Here is a 26,682-nt window from a genome sequence, read left to right as displayed (position 1 = left end):
TAGGGTAGCAAGAAAGGAGCTTAAGAAGGGTCTGAGAAGAGCAAGAAGGGGGCATGAATCCTTTAATTCCCGGAATGGTGGGACTGTCAGCGTGACCAAAACGAGGGAAAGCCTGGCTGAGGAATTATCCCGCTCCACTTGGGAAAAAGTGCGAGAATGCTATGAAAAAGAACAGATCATGGACAGATGGGTTGAGTACATTTTGGAATTATTTGAAGATAGCAGGATTGAGGATTTGCCAGAATTAAACCAAATGACTAATCAACCTGAAAAATTGATGTCAGAGATGGAATGTGCGATTTGGAATCTAAAAGTCAGAAAGGCGGCTGGTGAAGATAAGATTTCTATTGAAATTCTGAAATCAGTTGGTCCGAAGGAAAAACAAAACCCTTTAGCGATATTAAACAACAGTTATGTGACAGGAAATCCTCTAGCTGTGGGGGATAACCCCTCCTACTTGTGAGTTTAGGGCCCCGATTGCAGTATTCATAAAAGTCAGTGAACAACTCCATTACACAGAAAAGATTTCCCTGTGTACTCCTCCTATATATATACATACAGATACACACACACACACACACACACACACACACATATATATATATATACACATACATACACACACACACATACACATATATGCACACACACACATATATATATATATATATATATATATATATATATATATATTCTCATTTTGGTGGGGAAAAAGGAGTAAGTGAGCGAATAAAGAATAAAAACTAAGTAATATAAAATCCACATTATAGTAAGTATTTCTCGAGATAGGTATATCACCGTGTACTTTTACTTCTGTTTAGCTTCTCAACATTTTTAAAGTTAGCTAAACCTTATGGCTCTTCTGAAGGGGGTGAGGACTGTCTTTGGAAAACTCCCGGTCTCTTCCTGATATATTTCTCTCGGCCTCCTCCCGTCTCCTGCCTTCTCGATTCTCGCACTATTTCCCAAGCGGAGCGGGATAATTCCTCAGCCAGGCTTTCCCTCGTTTTGGTCATGCTGACGGGCAACCTTCTGGCCTTCTTGTCTGTAGTCGACTCTTCCACTGTCTGGTACAACCATGTCCCATTGTCATAAAACACTCAAAGTTTAGCAGGGTACGGAGTTTGAAATCTAATCTTATTTTGCTTTAACATTCGCTTTACTTCGGAGTATTCTTTGCGTTTCTGGAGGACCGCGGGGGGGGGGGGGTAATCTTGGTCGAAATATATTAATTTATCCTCTAAAAACACTCTCTTCTTACCCCAGGCCCTTCGTAGAATCTCCGCCTTGGTGCTGTACCAAAGGAATTTAATTATTATTGAGCGTGGCTTTCTATCCTGGGTAGGTTTTGGGACTAACGCGCGGTGGGCTCTTTCGACTTCCAGCTTCATAGCCGGGGGAAGATCCGGCATGTCCTGCAGTAACTTTCCGACAAACTCCGTCATAGACGAGCCCTCCACTCCTTCGGGAACATTGTAGATTCTGATATTTTTCCGCTGTGATCTTCCCTCCAGGTCAAGCAGTTTACCTTCTTGGTGATGTATTATTTTTATTGTCTTACTCATTCCACGTTTTGAAGGCGATCTTCCACCTTCTCAATTCGAGTCTCTGCCACCGCTATTTTTTGATTAACGCTGGCAAGCTCTGCCTTAATATCACGGAGCTGCTGCTTTATATCTTTCTGGACCTCCATTATTTCTTTCAGGATTTCGAAGACATTCGCCGCTTTGCCTGAACGAGGCCCAGCGTCTGACTCGCTAGCACGCGGTCGGGTAGGACAGCCGCCCGCTGCACTCCTCTCAGACACAGGCTCTACAGTGTCGCTTTTTTTATTTCCATTTCTTTTCCCCATTCTTGCCCCTCTTTTCAGTTCAAATATGTTTCGAAAAATATTATATTTGACAGGTTAACGGGGCTTAATACGCATTTTTCTGGAGGAACTAGTGACTTAAGCTGCCATTCTCGACGATGACGTAACTGGAAACCCACCTTACGCCTCATTTAATACGTGTCCATGGTGATAGCTCATTTTCTACCATGACCGCCGCTTTTGATTCCAATACAAGTTCCTTATTATCTGCACATTCTGCCATCCCAGATCGTACTTGTTCAGCACCTCTATTACTTTCTCGTGTCTTACTTTATCAAAAGCCTTTTTGTAGTCAATAAAACATAAGTAGATGGTCTTTTGTGCCTCAATGCATCTCTCCATGATGTTCCTCATTGCAAATATTCCTTCCCTTGTTCCTGAGTCTTTAAAAAAACCAGACTCTGTTTCTCCAATTTCATCGCTGATTGTACCTTTCATTCTGCCAAACACTATTTTCAACAGTAGCTTGACGCAGTGAGATATTATGCTTATCATCCTGCGTTCGTTACACTTTATCGTCCTAGACATTTTCTCTAGCTCAACGCAGGGTCATCTACTAGAGACCTCAGCCTTGGAATCACACGTTCATTGGCATTTTTGTTATTATTTGCGTTTCTTGGTTCTTATTTGTTCAGGGAGTAGATTAATTAAGTTTTATTCTAATTTCAATGATACATTGACAGATTAATATAGATGACTAAGGACAAGGTAAAATTCATTTCTTTTAATGTAAATGGGCTATTAAATCCAATCAAACATAAGAGAATTTTATCCAAAATGAAAAAAGAACAAGCCCATGTAGTATATTTACAGGAAACTCATTTAAGTGATAATGAGCATAAAAAACTAAAGAGAATGGGCTTCATTAATCTGTTTTTCTCCTCATATAAATCAGGACATAGGAGAGGAGTTGCTATTCTTATCTCATGTAAGCTAAATTTTGAAAAAGTATTTGAAATGGGAGATAAAGAGGGCAGATATATTCTGGTAAGGGGGAATATAGACGGCAATTCAGTTACTCTATTGAATATATACACACCCCTGGGAAGTGATATTGGTTTCTTTCAGAAAATTACTGATATTATGGTAACGGAAACAGAAGGTCTCCTGATATGTGGGGGAGGCTTAAACTTACAATTACAACCGAACTTAGACTCTTCCAATAGAAAAATCTATGAAACAAAATCTTTACATAAGAAAGTTAATACACTTTTTGAGGATGTTGGTTTAATTGATATATGGAGGGACCTTTTCCCTGACAGAAGGGATTACACTCATTATTCTGCTCCACATTCTGTATATACAAGAATAGACTATTTCATAACATTTGGAAAAGACAAAGACAAAATAAACACCTGTGGAATTGGGACAATAGATGTAAGTGACCATGCACCTATATATTTATCTGTTGATTTTAACCTACAACCAAAGAATACTATTTGGAAACTAAATTCAAGTCTACTCAATGATCAAATTTTTAAACTTTAAGGAACAAATTAAAAAAGAAATTGGTCTCTACTTAGAATTTAATGATAATGGAGAGGTTTCACCTCCCATTTTAAGGGATACTCTGAAGGCGGTCTTAAGAGGGAAAATTATAGCCATATCTTCATATAAGAAAAAAAACAAGGAATAAAACATTAGAGGAATTACAAAATAGGCTGAGGGAACTAGAGAAAAAACACTAATTGAATTTGGCACAGGATACATTAGGGGAAATTAAAAGAATTAGGAATGAAATAAATAGTTTGGCTACGCAAGAAATCAGGAAAAACTTAATGTTTCTGAAACAGAGACATTATGAAAGTGGATCGAAATCTATGAAAATACTGGCATGGGAACTGAAAAAAAAGATAGCAGAAAATACAATTCATAGAATTAGGGACCCAAGAACGAAAATGATAAAAAATAAGCTAAGTGAAATTCAAGAAGTTTTTGAAGTGTTTTACAAAACTCTACAATCCAAAGTTCCAGCATAAACCAAACTGACACCTTCTTGAATTCTCTAGAGTTACCCACTTTCAGTGAAGAACAAAATAGAACGATGACTGCTGACATAACTGAAGTTGAATTAAAAGCTGCAATTAGTAGGCTTAAATTAAGCAAGTCACCAGGATCAGATTGGTATATGGCAGAGTGGTACAAAGAATTTAAAAATGAGTTAATTCCTGTTTTACTCCCCACACTGAACTGGGCACTAAAAAAGGCACAAATGCCACCCAGTTGGAAGGAAGCGATAATCTCAGCTATACCGAAAGAAGGCAAGGATAAAATGGAATGCGGGTCATTTAGACCAATATCTGTTCTTAATGTAGATTATAGGTTGTTTACCTCCATCATGGCCAAACGATTAGAGGACTTTCTACCCATACTGATACGTAATGATCAGACAGGTTTTATACGACAATGCCAGACTCAAGACAATATACGAAGGACACTTCACATTATGGATCATATACAAAAAAATAAAATTAAAGCAATAGTGATAAGCGTGGATGCTGAAAAAGCATTTGATTCGGTTAATTGGAATTTTCTTTACAGAGTTTTACATAGATTTGGTTTGCAAGACACAATTATTAAAACTATACATCACTATATGACAATCCGACTGCTAGGATTAAAATCAATGGATATTTATCAAATAGTTTTACCTTAGGAAGGGGCACGAGACAGGGTTGTGCATGGTCACCACTACTCTTCACATTATATCTGCTCAATACATCAGACAAAATGAAGATATCAGGGGAATTACTATTAAAGGGACAGAGCATAAATTGGCTTGTTATGCGGATGGCATTTTGATCTATCTAGGGCAACTAACATACTCTTTACCTAAATTGATGCAATCCTTTGAACAATATGGTCATTTATCAGGATATAAGATCAACATAGATAAAACCCAATTACTGTCATATTACTATAGCCCACCAAGAGAAATTGAAAGTCGATACCCCTGGGCATGGCACAGAGTCTTTCAAATATTTGGGCATCATTATGCCAAAAGATTTGGCAAAATTATCAGAATATAATTATGAGCCTTTATATAAAAAAAATTAAGGAAGATGTGGGAAGATGGAACCTGATTCCTTTTTTCAGTTTCAGCTCAAGGATTGAGTCTATTAAAATGAATATACTGCCCAGACTGTTATATCTCTTTCAGACCCTACCAATAGAGATTAATCAAAATCAATTCAATGAATGGAACAAGATGCTATCAAGGTGTATTTGGCAGGGTAAAAGGCCTAGAGTTCGTCTCAAAACTTTGCAATTAGCAAAGGAAAAGCGGGGATGGGGCTTGCCTTCTCTTAGAGATTATTATTTTGCAGCACAGTTGAGAGCTGTGATATGTTGGTGCAACCCATCATATGATGCTCAATGAAAAAACATCCCCATACAAGTAATTTTGGCTGATAACAACCTGCAAAGGTACATAAATACTATTGATAATCCATGGGTGAAATTGACTCTTAAAATATGGAAATCTACTATAAAAGAATATAATCTAGAGGGAGATATTGCAATTCTTAAATGGTGTGCATATGACTCAGATTTTACACCAAATAAATTGGATGCTAGATTTAAGGACTGGACAACTAAAGGAATAACAGCTCTTTGCAACATAATGAAAGAAGGAACACTGTTTAGTTTTGAAATGCTTCAACAGAAACACTTTATTAGAAAAACATGATTTTTATCGGTATTTACAGATGCGACAATATGTTAATAAGACACTTAAAAATGTAACCAAGGCAAATACATGCTTGATAGAGCTCTTTAGAAAAGCATATCATTCAGATAATGGTAGTAGAATCATTTCAAGCATATATAAGGGATTGTCAAATCTTAAAACACATTCGACTTCATACATTAAAACAAAATGGGAGAAGGAAGGAGGGATAATTATATCTGAGGAAGAATGAACAACAATATGGAGATATCAGTGGAAGTGTACCAGTTCACAGAAATGGAGGGAGTTTGGATGGAAAAACTTGATAAGATATTTTATTACACCCTCTCACAAATCCCATTATGATAGTAACCTCCCTGTTTGCTGGAGAAATTGTGGAAATCAAAATACAAATCATTATCATATTTATTGGGACTGCCCTGTTATCAAAAACTATTGGAGGGGGATACCCAATGCCCTACAAGACATCTTTAAATGTGAAATACCCTTGGAGAGTAAGACCATATATTTTGGATATATACCTCAAGAATGGTTGAAAAGAGATAAATATTTAATGAATATACTGTTGGTGGCTGGTAAAAAGACTCTTACTAGGAAACGGTTATCACAGGAGAGCCCAACTTTAAATACATGGATGGAAATTACAATGGACATTTAGAAAATGGAGAAGATAACAGCATCTGTTAATCATAAGCTGGAAATATTTGATTCATACTGGGAAAAATGGTTTAACTACATCATGCCTCATAGGCCTGATTTTATTCTCACAAATCAATGAATCTGTTGTAAAAAAAAAGATCACTCCCTACTTGTACATAGTTCTTTCCTTTTGCTTGTTTTTACTTTCCACTCTTTTCTGTAAGTGTATACCCCAGATAAATACTTTGTGGAGATTTTGTGATATATATGATTATATGATATATATGTACAATGTCTGAAATACATCTTATGGAAATGTTTGTTTGATGAACTTCAATAAAAAAATAAATTACAAAAAAAAATAAGGCATAAGGCAAGGCTGTGTTGGATTGCCGGATTTGTTCAACCTCTACGGAGAATGAATTTTTTGGGAATGCGACCATCAGGAGACAAGTATTCCAATGGGAGGCCGGAAGGTGGATAACGTCAGGTATGTGGACGATACCACGTTATTAGCTGACAGCGAGTGCAAACTGCAAGTTATGCTGAATAACGTGAATGAGAAAAGCCTTGATTACGTACTTAAAATCAACCCTAAGAAAACAAAATTGATGGTGGTAAGCAAAACAAACACTAAAGACTCATTCATGATGGTATCGTTACAAGTGAATTGACAAGACATTGAACAGGTGCGAAAGTTTGAATATCTTGGCAGTTGTCTGACAAATGATAGGACATGTGAAGTTGAGATCTGAAAGAGAATAGGTATGGCTAAGACTCAGTTCATTAATCTAAAAGATCTACTGTGGAATTGGAAGGTAGCTAACCAAAGTAGAATCCGCTTCCTCAAGTCTTACGTATGGTCAGTGCTGAAGTATGGATCAGAAACATGGACCCTGAAGAAGGATGGCATGAAACAAATTAATGCTTTTGAAGTGTGGTGCTATCGACGAATGTTGAAGATCAGCTGGGTAGAGAAAGTTTTGTCCGAAGTTGATAGACCACAGATACTGCTGGAGAAGATTATGAAGTTGAAAGTTGCTTATTGTGGACACGTTACGCGGATAGATAACATCTTGTCGGACTTGCTATATGGAAAGGTGGAGGGAAAGAAAGGAAGAAGAAGGCAAAGAACAACGTGGCTGGATAACATCCAAGGATTGGACTAGGCTGGACAAGACTAGGGATGTTGTGGACAAGTGTCGGGACAGAGTGGCGTGGAGGGAAATTGTCCGGCAACTGGAAATTCCAGATGTGACCTAACGACAAAGTAGATGTTAGCCATCTTCAGCCTTTCAAAATCATCTCACCCCCTTTATTTTGGCAATTCTTCACTCATGGGCAAGGAAGAGTGTTGGAGGGGTGTGGGGTGTGGGTGTGGATCTATACTGTAAAGACAGGTATAAATTATAAATGTAATAACTAGTGAGATAATGTTTCCACTTTTGGGTTTAAAAAATTAACCCTTGTAAGATACTTAACATTAATCTGTATGTTATTGCAGTTAGATTATGAATAAATGTTTTATGTTTAAATACTATTTCAGATTATAACATTACCATATGTATTAATTTTTCTCATCTGAAAAAAGGTTAAATATTTCTGATTTTCATTATTAGATCAGAAATAGTAAAGTCCTAAAGGGAAATAAGATCAAATTCCACTGAAATTGCATTGTCATGATATTCTATCAGTATTTTATTTTATTTGTCACAGAAGCTTGCAATTCAGGATTGCCCTGCTGGCTTCTGCTATGTTCACAGCTTAAGTCAAGTCAAGTCAAACCAAGTCAACTTTTATTGTCATTTTGACCATAACTGCTGGTACAGTACATAGTAAAAATGCGACAACGTTTTTCAGGACCATGGTATTACATGACACAGTACAAAAACTAGACTGAACTACATTAAAAAAAAAGAGAAAGCTACACTAGACTACAGACCTACACAAGACTCGTAAAGTGCACAAAAACAGTGCAGGCATTACAATAAATAATAAACAGGACAATAGGGCAAGGTGTCAGTCCAGGCTCTGGGTATTGAGGAGTCTGATAGCTTGGGGGAAGAAACTGTTACATAGTCTGGTCGTGAGAGCCTGAATGCTTCGGAGCCTTTTCCCAGACGGCAGGAGGGAGAAGGGTTTGTATGAGGGGTGCATGGATTCCTTCATAATGCTATTTCCTTTGCAGATGCAGCGTGTAGTGTAAATGTCCGTGATGGAGGGAACAGAGACCCTGGTGATCTTCTCAGCTGACCTCACTATCCGCTGCAGGGTTTTGCGATCCGAGATGGTGTAATTTCGGAACCAGACTGTGATACAGCTGCTCAGGATGCTCTCAATACAACCCCTGTAGAATGTGATGAGGATGGGGGGATGGGAGATGGAATTTCCTCAGCCTTCGCAGAAAGTAGAGACGCTACTGGGCTTTCTTTGCTATGGAGCTGGTGTTGAGGGACCAGGTGAGATTCTCCGCCAGGTGAACACCAAGAAATTTGGTGCTCTTAACAATCTCTACCGAGGAGCTGCCGGTGTTCAGCGGGGAGTGGTCACTCCGTGCCCTCCTGAAGTCAACAACCATCTCTTTTGTTTTGTTCACATTCAGAGACAGGTTGTTGGCTCTGCACCAGTCCATTAGCTGCTGCACCTCCTCTCTGTAAGCTACCTGGTCGTTCTTGCTGATAAGACCCACCACAGTCGTGTTATCGGCGAACTTGATGATGTGGTTCGAGCTGTGTGTTGTAGCACAGTCGTGGGTCAGCAGAGTGAACATCAGTGGACTGAGCATGCAGCCCTGGGGGGCCCCCATGCTCAATGTGATAGTGTTGGAGATGCTGCTCCCGATCCGGACTAACTGACGTCTCCCAGTCAGGAAGTCTAGGATCCAATTGCAGAGGGAGGTGTTCAGGCCCAATAGGCTCAGCTTTCCAATCAGTTTCTGAGGAATGATTGTGTTGAATGCTGAACTGAAGTCTATGAGCAGCATCCGAATGGTATGAACAGTATTGTGTGAGAGTGGTTGGAGAAAGGTAGATGCTGAGTGGGTGGTTTTGGAGGAAGAGGTTAGTACTGTGTTGGAGTGGTTACAGAAAGAGATAAGTATTGTGTGGGTCGGGTTGCAGTTGAGGTAAGTATTCTGTGGATGACATTGAAGGAAAAGGTAAATACTGTGTGGATGTGGTTGGAAACAGAAAAGTATTGTATAGGTGGAGTTGGAGAAGAGCTTAGTATTATGTGGGTAAATAAGTCAGTATTGTGTGGGTAGGGCTGGAGGAACAGGTAGGTGTTGTGTGAGTCTGGCTGGAGAACAGGTACATATTGTGTGGAAGGTGCTGGAGGAAATAGTAATTCTTGTGTGGGTGTTGTGGCAGAAGAGGTAAGAACTCTCTGGGTGTTGGAGGACAAGGTTGGTATTGTGTGGGTCACAATGGAGGAAGAGGTAAGTATTTTGTGGCTGTAGTTGGAGAACAGTAAAGTATTTTGTGGGTGGGATTGGAAAAGAGTTAAGTATTGTGTAGGTGGGGTTGTAAGAAGAGGTAAGTATTGTGTGGGAGATGTCGGAGGAAGAGGTAAGTATTGTGTGGGAGATGTCGGAGGAAGAGGTAAGTATTGTGTGGGAGACAGAGGAAGAGGCAAGTATTGTGTGGGAGACAGAGGAAGAGGTAAGTATTGTGTGGGAGACGTTGGAGGAAGAGGTAAGTATTGTGTGGGAGATGGAGGAAGAGGTAAGTATTGTGTGGGAGATGTCGGAGGAAGAGGTAAGTATTGTGTGGGAGATGGAGGAAGAGGTAAGTATTGTGTGGGTGATGTTGGACGTAGAGGTAACTATTGTGTGGGAGACGGAGGAAGAGGTAAGTATTGTGTGGGAGTGGTTACAGAAGACGGAAGTATTGTGTGGGAGATGTTGGAGGAAGAATTAAGTTTTATGTGGGAGACATTGGAGGAAGAGGTAAGTATTGTGTGGGAGTGGTTACAGAAGACAGAAGTATTGTGTGGGAGATGTTGGAGGAAGAGTTAAGTATTATGTGGATGTGATTGGAGGAATAAGTAGATATTGAGAGGATGTCGTTGGAAGAAGAGGTAAGTATTGTGTGTGTGTGTGTGGTAGGCGGGTTTGGAGGAAGTGGAGCCATTGCTGAGGTTATAAATATTATTTGATAAGTAGAGATTAATTATGAAAAGTCCATACAAAGCCAGATCATCACCATTTACATATTGAGCAGATAATAATGCTTGATATAATATTTTCTACAACATTATCCTCTACTCTATAATATTTCCATTAAAACTTAGAAGACTTTTAAATTTCCTTTACATTGTTATGAACTATTTTCCTACAATTACATTTTGATATCATGCTAATGTGTAAATTCTTTACCAATCTCGATCAGCCTTTAGCAATAGTGCCTTTTTTAGATAATGGTCAAACAACTTAACAAAATTAAATTGAATCAGGTCCTCAAAATCATATTGATGAGTTAAAATAATAGTTAAAATATTTTCCCTTGTTTGTTTAAAGGGATATGTTCACTTCCTCCTAGTGCCTTCAAACTCAGCACTTCAGTTTTAAACTTACCTGACACCATGGGAGTTTGACATTGGGGAATTATAGCATAAATATTGGCCTACTTATGATATCAAAAGAAAAGTTCAGTTTCAGTTTATTGTAATTTAGGAACTACAAATGCAATGCAGTTAAAAAATGAGACAATGTTCTTCCAGAATGATATCACAAAAGCACATGACAAAACAGACTACACCAGAAAATCCACATAACGTTTGGCAATCCCCAAATCCAGAGTCCGGAGAGGCTGCTGCTTATTAATATCACGCTACCATCTTAGTGCATTCCCCATAAAGGAGCTCCAAATCCACCAGACAAAACAAGACTACCCAGACACACCAAGTCAGGAGACCAACTCTACTACCCAACAAACCAAAAACTAAAGCTACAAGACCTACACAAAACCACATAGTTACTTATAGTTACAACAGTGCAAACTATACCATAATTGATAAAAAAGCAGACCATGGGCACAGTAATAATAGTCCAAAGATGTTAAAAGACTATAAGTTCGAAAGAAATCACCACAGTTTCCACAAGTCCTCAGGGTCCCGATAGACTCGTCATCCCACGCAGGGAGCAGAAGGGAATACCCCTGTTATGGACTTCCAAGGCGCCACCGGACTCAGCCTCGCAGACGCAGCACACAATGAAAGCTCTGTCGGACCCAGCTTCGCAGATGCAGTACACAGTGAAAGCGCTCTGACCGCAGCGGACTCCGAGTCCGTCGAACCTCCGAGCCTCTGACCATCCCCTCTGGCACAGCCTCTCTGAGCACCATCCTCTGCCGAGTGCACTATAACGCCCCCGCCAACGGCCACCGGCAACACGACCCCGTGGACTGGGGCCTGTTCTTCTCAGCAGAAACCCAGACCTCACAACAGCAGCAGCAACGAAGAAGGCCTTCCTGGAGATTTCCAGATGTTCCTCCATGCTCCCACGTCCGTTTTTCATCGGATTAGGATTGTGCACGGCACCCCGTTTAACAAATAACAGATATCAACTCTGAAGAGGCCACTACAAACTTTATCGCGCTGCCACCTTGTTCCAGGATACCAAAGCAAAGCAATACCAAAGATACCGAAGTACCAAAGCAATTAATTTGGCTTCAATTGTTTTATAACAATTGTGCAAAAATATGAACAGGAATTTCAGTTTAGTCTTGAGCTTTAAGCTGCTACTCTACAATACTAGATTAACACTGCATTTTCCATGTGGTTCTAAAGCAATTCCCATTAGTTTCAATATCGACAAGAATATATCAAAATATTTCACAAAAATCTGGCCCATCAAAATACTTCAAGGAAAAAAAAGTTTCCCTATTTAATAATATAAAAGTTTCATTTTTGTTATAAACTTTGAGTGTTTTAATTGGTCATTTGTCTTGGTTTACTTCATGTTTTGTTGACCTTCGGTTTCTAAGACCCCAATTAACTCTCATCTTGATTAACCCTTGCATGATTATTTCATGATCCTTCATATTGTGAATTCGGGTGTCTTGTCCTGCATATAAAACTTAAAAACAAGTAGGGTAGTAGTTGCTTTCATGCCAAAAATATCAGCCTCTGTTAGGCCTAGCCAAGTGACCTCCTCAGTGCATCAGTAAACCAGTTATGCGGTCAGCCTTTCAAAGTCATTCACTTTGGCTGGCTCAGTAATCATTACTGAGTGGTGCATGTTACAGGAATAACTAGTTGGCAAGTGGTGGGTAAATGTTGACTCAGATGATCTAGCTTTACACCTAACTAACCACTAACCTTTTGTAGGAAGATTAGAAAGAGATAACAATACATCTAAATAGATAGCATACTTGTGTATTGCTCTGGATTTCTAGCATGTTCAGCATCTCTTATGTTTAGAAGAGGCATAGATATGGGAGACAGTCAGAATCCTTTCCCTTTATGGCATGTAAAAAACAAAAAGCACAGGCTTAAAGGGAATTTCATGAGAACATTGTTTTTGCACAGAACATGCTACCAGAGATGGGATGGAATCAGACAGAATCACTAAGAGATAATTGAACAGGCAAGGAACATAAGGATACCAACATAAAGTAAGAAAACAGGATGGGCAAATAGATGGGAATGGGTATGGTGGTTGAAGGGCTGTTTTCTGTACTGTATAACACTATTGACTTTATGAATCTATTATGAGCAACACAAAGTAAATTAGCCCATCAAATGATGTAAGCAGACAGATAATGGACCACCAAGAAATGCTACACAAAGAAAGGTAAAAAATTTGTTGAGACAAAACAATAGTATAGACATGTTATTAAAACATATAGTGGTGGAGCTGTGAAAGATATCCGGACATTTTTTGCATCCATTGTTGATCGCTAATAAGTTTGGCAGTAGAATATCATCCAAATAAGTGGACATCGAAGAAGTTATTTTGAAATTGTGCATATGATCAAACCATATGAATGCTTTAACATTACTTTACTATTTTTTCCATTATATTGAAAGTGTATGTGTTTCTCTTCCCAAAAATGTTGCCTGATCTATAGGATATTTTAAATATTTTCTGTTTTCATTCTTCGAGTACTCTGTTCAGTTCTGGTTACTGCCATTTAAGAACCCTGTGTACAGTTCAAACAAAAACTAGAATGGTGAACATGAAATTTAAAAACTGAGTAACATAAAAAGATTAAGAAACCTGAGCTGTCATTTTGCAAATAAGGCAACTTAAAGACAAGCCTCTTAAAGTGTATATGACAGTAAATAACTGAAAGAACTGATGTAATGGTCATTCAATAACACTCAACTTGGGTGAGTCGAATGACCTTCCTGACATAATTCTGTAATAAATATTTTGTAACATAACCTTAAAATTTTGTAAGTGGTTTTTTAAAGAGATCTGCTTATCTGACTGAGCTTCAAGATGAGCCTCAACACTTCAGCTTGAAATACAGAAGTCCAGTTAAGTTGACCAATGCTTTCTACAGATAATCACAGTGTAGAACCAGAATTAGATGCAAATCATCATTTATAATATGGGAATCTGCTCATCTGATTGTACTGGGAAATCTAAAGGGAACAATGAAGATTTCTAAACAAAACATACATTTTTAAGATGTAAATAAGAAACATCTGTACATCTGCTTTTTATTTTGTCAAGAAAGCCCCAGTGTAGTGGGTAATCCACATATATTGTACATCACATTACATAAATTATTCTCTATTATGTGGCAGTTTTAATGGCATTGGGCAACTAGGTTCTGATGAATTCAAATGCTCGCCAAAACAGATTTCAATGGAGGGCAGCTGATTTCCTTCCAGATTTTAACTGTTATTTACTCAATTTAAAACATAAAGTGAAACATCTCTTTAGTTCTGATTATAAATTAAAACAAACCTGAGAACCAGACATATGGGTCAGCAGTACAACATCTATTTGCTTTTTCTAAAGAATGTTCTGCTTTTCAAAACTTTAAGATGTGAAAGAACAGATTGTTTCTAAGTTGGAAAAAAACTGCACAGAGCAATAGTTAAATTGATTAACATTATTATCAAAATAACTACGATGACAAAAATAAACTGCTTTTACACCCTCACCCTTTAATGGCCCTCAAATAGTCAAATGCTTCCAGTTGAAAGAGTACAGAGAAAATTTATAAGGATGTTGCCGGGATTGGAGAACCTGAGTTATGAGGAAAAATTGAATAGGTTAGAACTTTATTCCCTAGAACGTAGAAAATTGAGGGGAGATTTGATAGAGGCACACAAAATGATGTGGGGTATAGATTGGGCAAATGCAAACAGGCTTTTTCCACTTAAGTTGGGTGAGACTACAAATATAGGTCATAGGTTAAGGGTGAAATATTTAAGGGGAACATGAGGGAAAACATCTTCACTCAGAGTGTGTTGAGAGCGCAGATCAAGCTGCCAGCAGAAGTGGTGGATGCGATTTTGATTTCAATGTTCAAGAAAAGTTTGGATAGGTACGTGGATGGGAGGGGGATGGAGGGCTGTGGTCCCGGTGCAGGTCAATCGGACCAGACAGTTTAAATGGACAGACTAGACACAGACTACATGTGCCTAAGGGCCATTTATGATTCTATGATTCTATTGTGCTGTTGGTACATTGTCTTCTCATTCAGAATTACAGAATTTCCAACTATAATGAAAAGAAAATCATTTTACACATTTTCTAGTACAGCATATGAGCAGCATGTAGGATGAAGTGAAATTTATTCCTTCAGAGTTAGTATCATAATATCAGATCAGATAGAAAAAGAATGATTAATACTTTATCTTCCAACTCCTCAAAAGTTCTGCTTAATGATGGATGTAAACTTTTTAACTTGCAAACAGAAGCCCCTCAGCGAGTTTGCTAATTTAGTTCCTATTTATCATAATTACCAACAGCTAGATTCTATCTAAATCGACCAATACCTCTGCAACTGAAAGTTAGTTTTCTCACTTTCCGAGCTCTGCTGATTTTGATTTCTGATTTGCCATCGCTGCAATGTTTTTCTTGATTTACCAACATTTGGTAAATTTTATTTACAAGGAAGTGAACAGCAAATGACTAAATTTTTCATGTGGAATCTGCTATATATATATGCTCCTCAGACAGGATGAAGAGGTCAATACTCCCCAATGCCATTAGGCTTTACAATTCTACCGCCAGGACTTAAGAACTTTTTAAAAGCTATTATTAATGCTTTTTGAGATAGTGATTTAGATGCATATCATATTTTTTACTGAGTTAAGTATTGTATGTAATTAGTTTTGCTACAACAAGTGTATGGGACATTGGAAAAAAGTTGAATTTCCCCATGGGGATGAATAAAGTATCTATCTATCTATCTATCTATCTATCTATATATTCATGTATATTTGATCCTTACTTGTTGCTGTCATGCTTCCTTATGTGTTATGTACTGAACATAATGTGAGAGGGCACTCTGGATAAATGACTTACAAGTATAACACCCATTTGTTCCAATCGCGGCCACTGAAGAACATCCAGTCACTTTCGTATCAATGGCATTAAGTAAGGCAGAAAGTCACTATGTCCAGATTGAGTGGTAAGCACTCGCAATTGTCATTGAAGTTAAGAAATTCCATTAATTCCTATTTGGTCGACGACTTACCCCTTGACTTAAATTTTTGGTCCACATGCAGGCATTCCTTCCAACTACGACTAGTCCTTTACTCTCTGTATACCAGTGACAGAGTTGCCACCCAAAGCTCCAATCTGCTAATTAAATTTGCTGATGACACTACTCTGACTGGCCTGATCTCAAATAATAATGAGGCAGCCTACAGTGAAGAAGTCATCACCCTGACACAGTGGTGTCAAGAAACCAACCTCTCGCCCAATGTCGCAAAAACAAAAGAACTGGCTGTGAACTTGAGGAGCAATGGAGACAGGCTCACCCCTATTGACATCAATGGATCTGGGGGTGAAAGCTTTAAGTTCCTAGGCATAAACATCACCGAGGATCTCACGTGGTCTGTACATACCGCCTGTATGGTGAAAAAGACACAACAGTGCCTCTTTCACCTCAGACGGTTGAAGAAGTTTGGTAATGGCACCCAAATTCTAAGAACTTTCTATAGGAACACAATTGAGAGCATCCTGAATGGCTGCATTACTGCCTGGTATGGGAACTATACTTCCTTTAATCACAGGACTCTGCAGAGAGTGGTGCGGACAGCCCAGCGCAGCTGTAGATGTGAACTTCCCACTATTCAGGACATTTACAAAGACAGGTGTGTAAAAAGGGCCCGAAGGATCATTGAGGACCCAAGTCACCCCAACCACAAACTGTTCCACCTGCTACCATCTGGGAAATGGTACCACAGCATAAAAGCCAGGACCAACAGGCTCCGGGACAGCTTCCTCCACCAGGCCATCAGACTGCTTAATTCATGCTGATCAACTGTATTTCTATGTTATATTGACTATCCTGTTGCACATAATATTTATTATTAATTACTATAAATTGCACATTGCACATTTAGATGGAGACGTAACATAAAGATATTTACTCCTCATGTAAGTGAAGGATGAAGGTAATCAAGTCAAGTCACTTTTATTGTCATTTCGACCATAACTGCTGGCACAGTACATAGTAAAAATGAGACAACGTTTTTCAGGATCATGGTGTTACATGACACAGTACAAAAACTAGACTGAACTACGTAAAAAAAAACACAAAGAGAAAAAAAACTACACTAGACTACAGACCCACCCAGGACTGCATAAAGTGTACAAAACAGTGCAGGCATTACAATAAATAATAAACAGGACAATAGGGCAAGGTGTCAGTCCAGGCTCTGGGTATTGAGGAGTCTGATAGCTTGGGGTAAGAAACTGTTACATAGTCTGGTCGTGAGAGCCCGAATGCTTCGGTGCCTTTTCCCAGACGGCAGGAAGGAGAAGAGTTTGTATGAGGGGTGCGTTGGGTCCTTCATAATGCTGTTTGCTTTGCAGATGCAGCGTGTAGTGTAAACGTCCGTGATGGAGGGAACAGAGACCCTGGTGATCTTCTCAGCTGACCTCACTATCCGCTGCAGGGTTTTGCGATCCGAGATGGTGCAATTTCTGAACCAGGCAGTGATGTAGCTGCTCAGGATGCTCTCAATACAACCCCTGCAGAATGTGATGAGGATGGGGGGGTGGGAGATGGACTTTGTCAGCCTTCGCAGAAAGTAGAGACGCTACTGGGCTTTCTTTGCTATGGAGCTGGTGTGGAAGGACCAGGTGAGATTCTCTGCCAGGTAAACACCAAGAAATTTGGTGCTCTTAACAATCTCTACCGAGGAGCCGTCGATGTTCAGCGGGGAGTGGTCACTCCGTGCCCTCCTGAAGTCAACAACCATCTCTTTTGCTTTGTTCACATTCAGAGACAGGTTGTTGGCTCTACACCAGTCCATTAGCCACTGCACCTCCTCTCTGTAAGCTGACTCGTCGTTCTTGCTGATGAAACCCACCACAGTCGTGTTATCGGCAAACTTATGATGTGGTTCGAGCTGTGTGTTGCAGCACAGTCGTGGGTCAGCAGAGTAAACAGCAGTGGACTGAGCATGCAACCCTGGGGGGCCCCCCGCTCGGTGTGATGATGTTGGAGATGCTGCTCCCGATCCGGACTGACTGAGGTCTCCCAGTCAGGAAATCTAGGATCCAGTTGTAGAGGGAGGCGTTCAGGCCCAGTAGGCTCAGCTTTCCAAACAGTTTCTGAGGGATGATTGTGTTGAATGCTGAACTGAAGTCTATGAACAGCATCCGAATGTATGTGTCTTTTTTGTCCAGTGGGTTAGGGCCAGGTGGAGGGTGATGGCACTGGCGTCGTCTGTTGAGTGGTTGGGACGGTACGCAAACTGCAGGGGTTCCAGTAAGGGGGCAGCAGGGTCTTGATATGCCTCATGACGAGCCTCTCGAAACACTTCATGATGATGGATATGAATGCAACGGGACGGTAGTCATTTAGGCAGGACACTGAAGACTTCTTCGGCACGGGGACGATGTTGGCGGCCTTTAAGCACGTTGGAACGATGGCGCTGCTCAGGGAGATGTTGAACATGTCTGTGAGAACATCTGCTAGCTAGTCTGCACATCCTCTGAGCACTCTACCAGGAATATTGTCTGGTAATAAAGTCAATTCAATTCAATCCAATTCAAATGCAATTTTGGGCTTTCTTGCTATCTGCACATCAGTACAATATAAAGCATAGGAGGTCTGTGCACCATTGGAATGATGATGGACTATCGAGACTTTCCTTAGCTGTTACAGCTCCAGAGCCATACCCAAAAGAGATCTTTTACTTCAAGGAGGTACCTACAGTTCCAATAACTGGAATGCAAGTCCAGAAGCACACAGGTACTGACCTTATTCAGTTTAAAGTGGTAGACACGGTAACTCATGAATAGAAAGGACAGCCAGTCATAGAAATGAAGCCTTACCATGCTCGATGAAAGGAGCCCTTAGTCCAAGCAGGACGTTTACTTTGGGGCTACTGTGTTGTCATTCCTCCAGCATTAAGAAAGCTAATGCTTGATGTGCTACATGCAGGACATTGTGCTGTAGTGCCCATGAAAGAAATTGCATGTAATTACTTCTGGTGGCCAGGACAGGATGTAACCATCGAAGAGAAGGCCAGTGCATGCCCATATTGTCAGCAAGTGAAAAATGTTCCTCAGTGTGCTCCTTTGCATCTATGGGGATGGCCTGAAGAGCCATGGCAGAGGATTCACATTGATTATGCATGACATGTAGAAGGCCACATGGTCTTAGTCGTAGTGGATGCACACATCAAATGGCCCATGGTTGCCATCCTGAAGAATATTACATCTGAATAATGCTTTGAGGAGCTACATTCCATCTTTAGCCATTTTGGATTGCCTCAACAAATTGTAAGTGACAATGGCCCACAATTTCTGTCTGAAGAGTTCAAAGCATTTATGGAAGCAAATGGTATTCAGCACATCAAGTCAGCACCATATCATCCAACCGCTAATGGCCTTGCTGAATGATTCATACAAACAATGAAACAATCCCACTGGGAAATGGATCCCTCAACCAGCGTCTTAGCACCTTCTCGCTAACATACTGCAACACATCACACGCCACCACCAAAATGACTCTAGCCACTTCATTGATGAAAAGACAGTTTCACACCCAGATTGACCTGCTTAGACCCCCAAACACAAAACAAATTGTGCTAAGTGAACAGAACCCCCAAGCAGAGAGATACACCAAAGCAAAGTACAGAAGTTTCACAGCAGGAGAGAGAGTACTTTCCCAGAACTTTATCTCTGGAACAAAGTGGGTACCTGCAATATCAGTGGCACAAACTGGTCCTGAGTTATACAGTGGAAACACAACACAACATCTGGAGGAGGCATGTTGATCAGCTGTTGTCCACTTTTGAGGCTACTGAAAACCAACACAAACTGACCAATCCGGGTCTAGTTGTAGAAATGGGACAAGATTCTGCGATGACTGCAGAACCTCCACTAAGATCAAATGCCAAAGTCAGTGCACCCCTATCATTTGTGCTCTCTGAGGTGCCCCATACTGACAATGCAGCAGTACCTAAGCCAAGATCTCTACGTACACCAAAAGATTAAATTACATGGGCATCATCCCTGGGTCATCGGTACCCTCACAGGAACAGGTGTGTCCAGACAAATTGAATCTCTAGTTTAGTGACTAACCCTCAGCACATGGGGCAGAATAATCCCCAGGGCTATGCCTGGGGATAGAGGCAGTCTACCCTCTTCCCCTAGTTTAGAAAACAAAGTGTTTTTTTTGTTGTTGGTTGAATATGATAATTACTCTATTAAATATTAATAGTTCAGCAGCTGGTCTGCATACGGGAAGGGGAAGAAACCTTTAAGATAAGGGGGGAGTGATTTGTCATGTATTCATGTATAATTTGACTCTTACAGCTTGATTTCAAGCTTCCCTGCATGTTACATACAGAACATAATGTGAGAGGGTATTTTGGATCGATGACTTACAAGAAAAATAAACAGCTGCACATTTGTTCCTCGCCTTTCTGTCTCTTGTGTATATTATTCACAGCCACCCAGCTTCCCAGTACCACAAACATAACAGAATCCATACAAATGGTAGAATGGAGATGCTTATCGTATTAGTCTATCTCAATCTGAGATAGAAAGAGATAGTATGCTAACCTACCACATCAAAAACATGTCCTAAAGAAAAACAAAGTGGGTTCACTGAGTCCTATAGCGTGAACAATTGCATTGCTGATCTCCAGTTGGCAGTGTTAAACATGTTATGAAGTCACGTCGAAGAGCTGCAGTCTACTTCTGAAATTCAGGACATTTAAGTCAATGCAATAAATTTTGAAGACAAATTACAATGAGCTCACATAAATACATTACTTACTTCATGTTAATGACTTATGATATTGTTCTTTATTCTGATGCATTTAGAATATATATTACTTACAAAATGCTCTAAAGATCATCACCACAGTTATTTTGTTTTCCAATATATGGGATAGATTGCACATTCAACAAAATGCTATCAGACATCTTTATAAATCTTATTGATAAATGTAAGGTGCAATGCAGAAATACTTTCATACTAATGAGATACAAAGTTGTATTACAGCTTGTGTCTTATTACTCTACTCTTGCAACATACAGTATCAATCATGACATTCTTCAAAATTAATTATTCATTTAGTTAAAAACTTTTTGATGTTCACTTTTATTACTCTGCAATAGTTCAATTGTATCTAAAGATAGTAAGCTATAAGAGGAAGATAAAAGATTACTTTTAAAACTTAGAGTTTTAAGTTACATGCGTAATACTCACCTTGTTTGCTGTTTTAACCATCTTTTTGTTCCCAGGAGCTTTTGTTAAAATGGTTGACAATGAGCTCTTTCTCTGCATTTCCATGGGGTATTGGAAACCTTTATAAAACAAATAAGCTTATGAATAGTCAAACCTGAAATATTAACCTATTTTCAGATTGTGTTCAATGTACTGTGACATTCCCAACATTCCTACATTTATAGATTCTAGTCAATTGTAATGTCAAGATTTACTATGTTGTTTAGGTAAAAGAAAAGAAAATCATAAGAACTTTATAACTGGTATTCAGCAGAGAAGAGATGTGTACCAGTGAACCAATGCTAACTCATGTGCTTTAATACTCAACAGCTACAGAGACATCTCATCCCATCCAGTAGCCTGCACCTTGTCCAGTTCCAATCATTCCTCTACACCATACCATGTGCTCACTCGAACAACTCAAACTAACTCACTCCGTTCTTATGGAGTGTTTACTGCTGTGACAGAGTGTGCCATGAGATCATCAGTAAAAGCAACATGTTGAGCTCTGCAGTCCTCTGGAGCAGTTAATGACACATACCACTTAGCAAGCAGATTATCAGGCAGGTGCAAGAAGGCAGGACCAATCTCAGTGAAAGTTTGCAAATCACTAATGCACCACAAAATGGCCAAAGACGCATCAAATGGAACAACTTAAATAGAATATGTTGAATACTTCCATATACTGGATGCAGACATTGAACATATCAAAATTGCTGCCAGCCACTGATTAAGGAACAAATAAATGTTGTAATACTAGAGTGAAATCTATGTAAGATGTCATTTGACTTTCTTCATTTTGATAAAAATGTACAAGTGAAACAAAATATCATTTTCCTTTATGAGCCTACAGCTGACTGAAAATGTGCATTGCAGTAGCTGTTTGCAGGTAACTGTAGATCACCTGTTTGGAGCCAACAGAAGCAAACAAAAAAATCAAGAAAAATGCAACTTTATAAGCTTCAGCAATGAAAAACAGCCCTGCATACCAGAAGCCAACACTGAAGGCAAGATAAAGGATTTCTACAGCTTTACAGAGAGGGCACTACACCAAAACAAGATTATCATCTAAAATAATTTGTAAATCTGATTCTGTTCAAAAATGCTTAAACTATTACATCTATACTTAGAGTTTCTTCATATCACAGATTTTGTTACCCTGACATTGCATATTCCTACCTCCAATGTTTTGTGTTTCCCGATGTACATTGTTCATTTATGAAGAAAGGGGGAAGAACCTGGACAAAATAGTAGTTTTAAAGCTCTGTTTGAATGTCCTCCCAGTTAAGAAAGTATTTTGAAGCATAGTCAGTAGTTTAATGTGGGAAAAACAGCAGCCATTGGATGCAATAATGAATAATGTGATATTAACATCATTACACAGTCAGATGTGAGAATATGAGAAAATATACAGTGATCATGATGCACGTTTTTTACATGCCTATTATTTTCCAATGCACAAATCATTCATGCTTTTATTTCATTATTTCAACATCCAAGGAGAAGTAAGTGCTAAAAATTGCTTTATATGCCTATCTAGGAGCTCTAATTTAATGAACGGCTATCATCTATCAAGCACTACTTGATGCTACTTGATTCCATACCTGGGAGTTTTCATTACCTCAGAATCAGAGTCAGGTTTAATATCACTCACACATATTGTGAAATATGTTTTACGGCAACAGTACATTGCAATACATAATTAAAAAGTATAAATTACAGTAAAAAAAATTATAAAAATTAAAAAAGGATCTAGTGCTTTCCTGGCATACATGATGACTAAACTGTTCTCGGGCTTCCAGCCAGGTACAGGTATTGATTATAACTGACATTTCCATGACAAACTCCGTCATCTTCATGAAAATGGCAGAGTTCATCATCAAAATGTCGGTATAATCGATACTTCTACCTGGCTGGAAGCTTGAGAATAGTTTGTTCATAATATAGAAATAAATTAAATAAGTAGGGCAAAAAGAAAGCAAAAAAAAGAACAAATACTGAGCAAACACGAGGAAATCTGCAGATGCTGGAAATTCAAGCAACACACACAAAATGCTGGTGCAACGCAGTAGGCCAGGCAGCATCTATAGGAAGAAGCACTGTCGATCAGGGATGCAGTAAGAAGGGGAGGAGGGGCATTAACGGAAGTTAATTGATACCCCTCCCCCTCCTACTTTCAAATCTCTTACCATCTTTTCTTTCAGTTAGTCCTGACGAAGGGTCTCGGCCCAAAACGTCGATAGTGCTTCTTCCAATAAATACTAAGGAAGTGTTCATGGGTTCATTGACCATTCAGAAATCTGATAGCAGTAGGGAAGAAGCTGTTCCTAAATATTGAGAATGTGTCTTCAGGCTTCTGTACCTCCTCTTTGATGGTAGCAATGAGGAAAGGGCATGTTCTGGGTGATGGGGGTCCATAATGATGGATGCTGCCTTTCTGAGGCATATCCTTGTGAAGATTTCCTCAATGCTAGGGATGCAAGGTGCACTCAATGTCATTGAGTGCATCAAGGTGGACTAATGATGTAAACTATTCCATAGGTTTGAGAATGCTGGAGCAAGACATTAAGAAGCAAAATGTACCACAGACAGCCTTGTGTTCAAATGTGGCTCTCTATGTCTTGATGGCAAGAAAGATCGCTTTTGAGGTTGTTCTTTGCAGAATATATAAGGAAGAACCAGCGGATCTCATAAATTTAGAATCTCAGAATGTTTCTGGTAATGTGTAACAAGAGAAATTATTAAAAAGAATTGGAGCACATGATGTTGAGAGTTAATTTAGGATTGAGAACTGGATAACGAACAGAAAGTAAACAGTAGGAATTGCTGGGGAATTTCTGGTTTGGGAGGCTATATCGAGGGGTATCCACCCTCTATTGCTGAGGCCAAGCTATTCACAATTTACAACAATGATTTGAATGAGGGAGCCATGTGAAATATTGGATATACAATTTGACTTAATGGAGATTTAAAGTTTGAAGAAATTCATGAGGGCCTTGAGGAGATAGATAGATAGATAGATACTTTATTCATCCCCATGGGGAAATACAACTTTTTTCCAATGTCCCATATGAATACTAAATAGATAGACCAGGGCACGCAGATGAAATATTCTTTAGAAAAATATGACACCATTCATCTACATCGAAGAAATAGAAAAACTACATATTTTAAAAATAAGAGGCATTTAAGATCCTGAAAAGCAAATTAAAAACAGGCTTCTGAGACGCTTGTTGACAGCCAAAATAACTTTTATCTCCATTGACAATGGAGTGCTATGGGGAAACTTGAATCGAAGGCAGAGATATGGAGTAACTGATTTAAAAAACCAAGGGAAAAATGACAAATTTATGCAATAAGTAAGAATGATTTGCAATAGATAGATTTGTCTGACATTGCTACAGCTCCAATAACATCTTTCAAAAAACAAAATCTCTGTATTTTCTGGTAGTATTTAAATTATAATGAATAGCCATTTGATTCTGAACCATTGATTTAAGGACCAGTCATTTCTACATACGTACTGTGGAGAACATTCTGACTGGTCACATCACTGGCTGGTATGGAACCTCCAATGCACAGCGTCAAAAAAACACTGCAGAGGGTTGTAGACTCAGCCATCATGGGCACTAGCCTTCCTACCATATATCATATACCAAGGATATCTTCGAAAGGTATTTGGGACATGCACTCTTCTCATTTCCACCATCAGGTAGGAGGCACAGCAGCCTGAAGAAGCACATTCAATGTTTTAGGAACAGTTTCTTTCCCTCTACAATCAGATTTCTGAACAATCCATGAACCCATGAACATTACCTCATTATTTTGCTCTCTTTTCACATTATTAACTAATGTTTTATATACTTCTTACTGTAAATTGAACTAATATTTTATGTATTGATCTGTAGTGATGCTGCAAACAACAAATTTTGTGACATAAGTCAATGATAATAAACCATATTCTGATCATTCTTAGGGAACACATTTAAAAACAAAAGTGAAACAGTTTGAGGAAATTAACAATTGGTTAACAATGCTTGATTATGCTGAGCCTAAATAAGTCACATCAAGTCAAGTTCAAGTTTACTGCCATTCAACCAAATAAAAACTATACCCCCAAAAACAATGTAGCTCTGGACCAAGGTGCACAACACTGTACATATAACTCACATACAACAGAAAGGTAATATTAATCATATAACCATATAACAATTACAGCACGGAAACAGGCCATCTCGGCCCTTCTAGTCTGTGCCGAAAGCTTACTCTCACCTAGTCCCACTGACCTGCACTCAACCCATAACCCTCCATTCCTTTCCTGTCCATATACCTATCCAATTTTACTCTAAATGACAGTATCGAACCTGCCTCTACCACTTCTACTGGAAGCTCGTTCCACACAGCTACCACTCTCTGAGTAAAGAAATTCCCCCTCGTGTTACCCCTAAACTTTTGCCCCCTCTCAACTCATGTCCTCTTGTTTGAATCTCCCCAACTCTCAATGGAAAAAGCTTATCCATGTCAACTCTATCTATCCCCCTCATAATTTTAAATACCTCTATCAAGTCCCCCCTCAACCTTCTACACTCCAAAGAATAAAGACCTAACTTGTTCAATCTTTCCCTGTAACTTAGGTACTGAAGTCCAGGTAACATTCTAGTAAATCTTCTCTGTACTCTCTCTATTTTGTTGACATCTTTCCTATAATTCGGTGACCAGAACTGTACACAATACTCCAAATTCGGCCTTACCAATGCCTTGTACAATTTTAACATTACATCCCAACTCCTATACTCAATGCTCTGATTTATAAAGGCCAACAGCTTTCTTCACCACCCTATCCACATGAGATTCCACCTTCAAGGAACTATGCACCATTATTCCAAGATCACTCTGTTCTACTGCATTCTTCAATGCCCTACCATTTACCATGTATGTCCTATTTTGATTAGTCCTACCAAAATGTAGCACCTCACACTTATCAGCATTAAACTCCATCTGCCATCTTTCAGCCCACTCTTCTAACTGGCCTAAATCTCTTTGCAAGCTTTGAAAACCTACTTCATTATCCACAATGCCACCTATCTTAGTATTATCTGCATACTTACTAATCCAATTTACCACCCCATCATCCAGATCATTAATGTATATGACAAACAATATTGGACCCAGTACAGATCCCTGAGGCACACCACTAGTCACCGGCCTCCAACCTGACAAACAGTTATCCACCACTACTCTCTGGCATCTCACATCCAGCAACTGTTGAATCCATTTTACTACTTCAATATTAATACCTAACGATTGAACCTTCCTAACTAACCTTCCGTGTGGAACCTTGTCAAAGGCCTTACTGAAGTCCATATAGACAACATTCACTGCTTTACTCTCGTCAACTTTCCCAGTAACCTCTTAAAAAATTTAGTTAAATTTGTCAAGCATGACCTTCCACTCACAAATCCATGTTGACTGTTCCTAATCGGACCCTGTCTATCCAGATAATTATATATACCATCTCTAAGAATACTTTCCATTAATTTATCCACCACTGACGTTAAATATATATATTTGATATGGTAATAATATTACCATAAATAACA

At 39.1% G+C, this 26,682-nt stretch overlaps 1 protein-coding gene across 1 annotated transcript in view; it reads right to left on the bottom strand.

Moving 5' to 3' along the window:
• LOC140715509 (uncharacterized) overlaps nucleotides 1-26,682 on the bottom strand; it is a 449,684-nt gene that overhangs the window by 323,902 nt on the left and 99,100 nt on the right. Inside the window, exon 8 of the mRNA XM_073027850.1 lies at nucleotides 21,065-21,162. Coding sequence (XP_072883951.1) covers nucleotides 21,065-21,162 — 98 coding nt within the window. The remainder of the gene's footprint in view (nucleotides 1-21,064; nucleotides 21,163-26,682) is intronic.

This window comes from Hemitrygon akajei, chromosome 23 (assembly GCF_048418815.1).
Source record: "Hemitrygon akajei chromosome 23, sHemAka1.3, whole genome shotgun sequence".
Taxonomy (NCBI): domain Eukaryota; kingdom Metazoa; phylum Chordata; class Chondrichthyes; order Myliobatiformes; family Dasyatidae; genus Hemitrygon; species Hemitrygon akajei.
The sequence above is the reverse complement of the archived record's forward strand: the minus strand, read 5'-3'. Positions and strand labels throughout refer to the sequence as shown.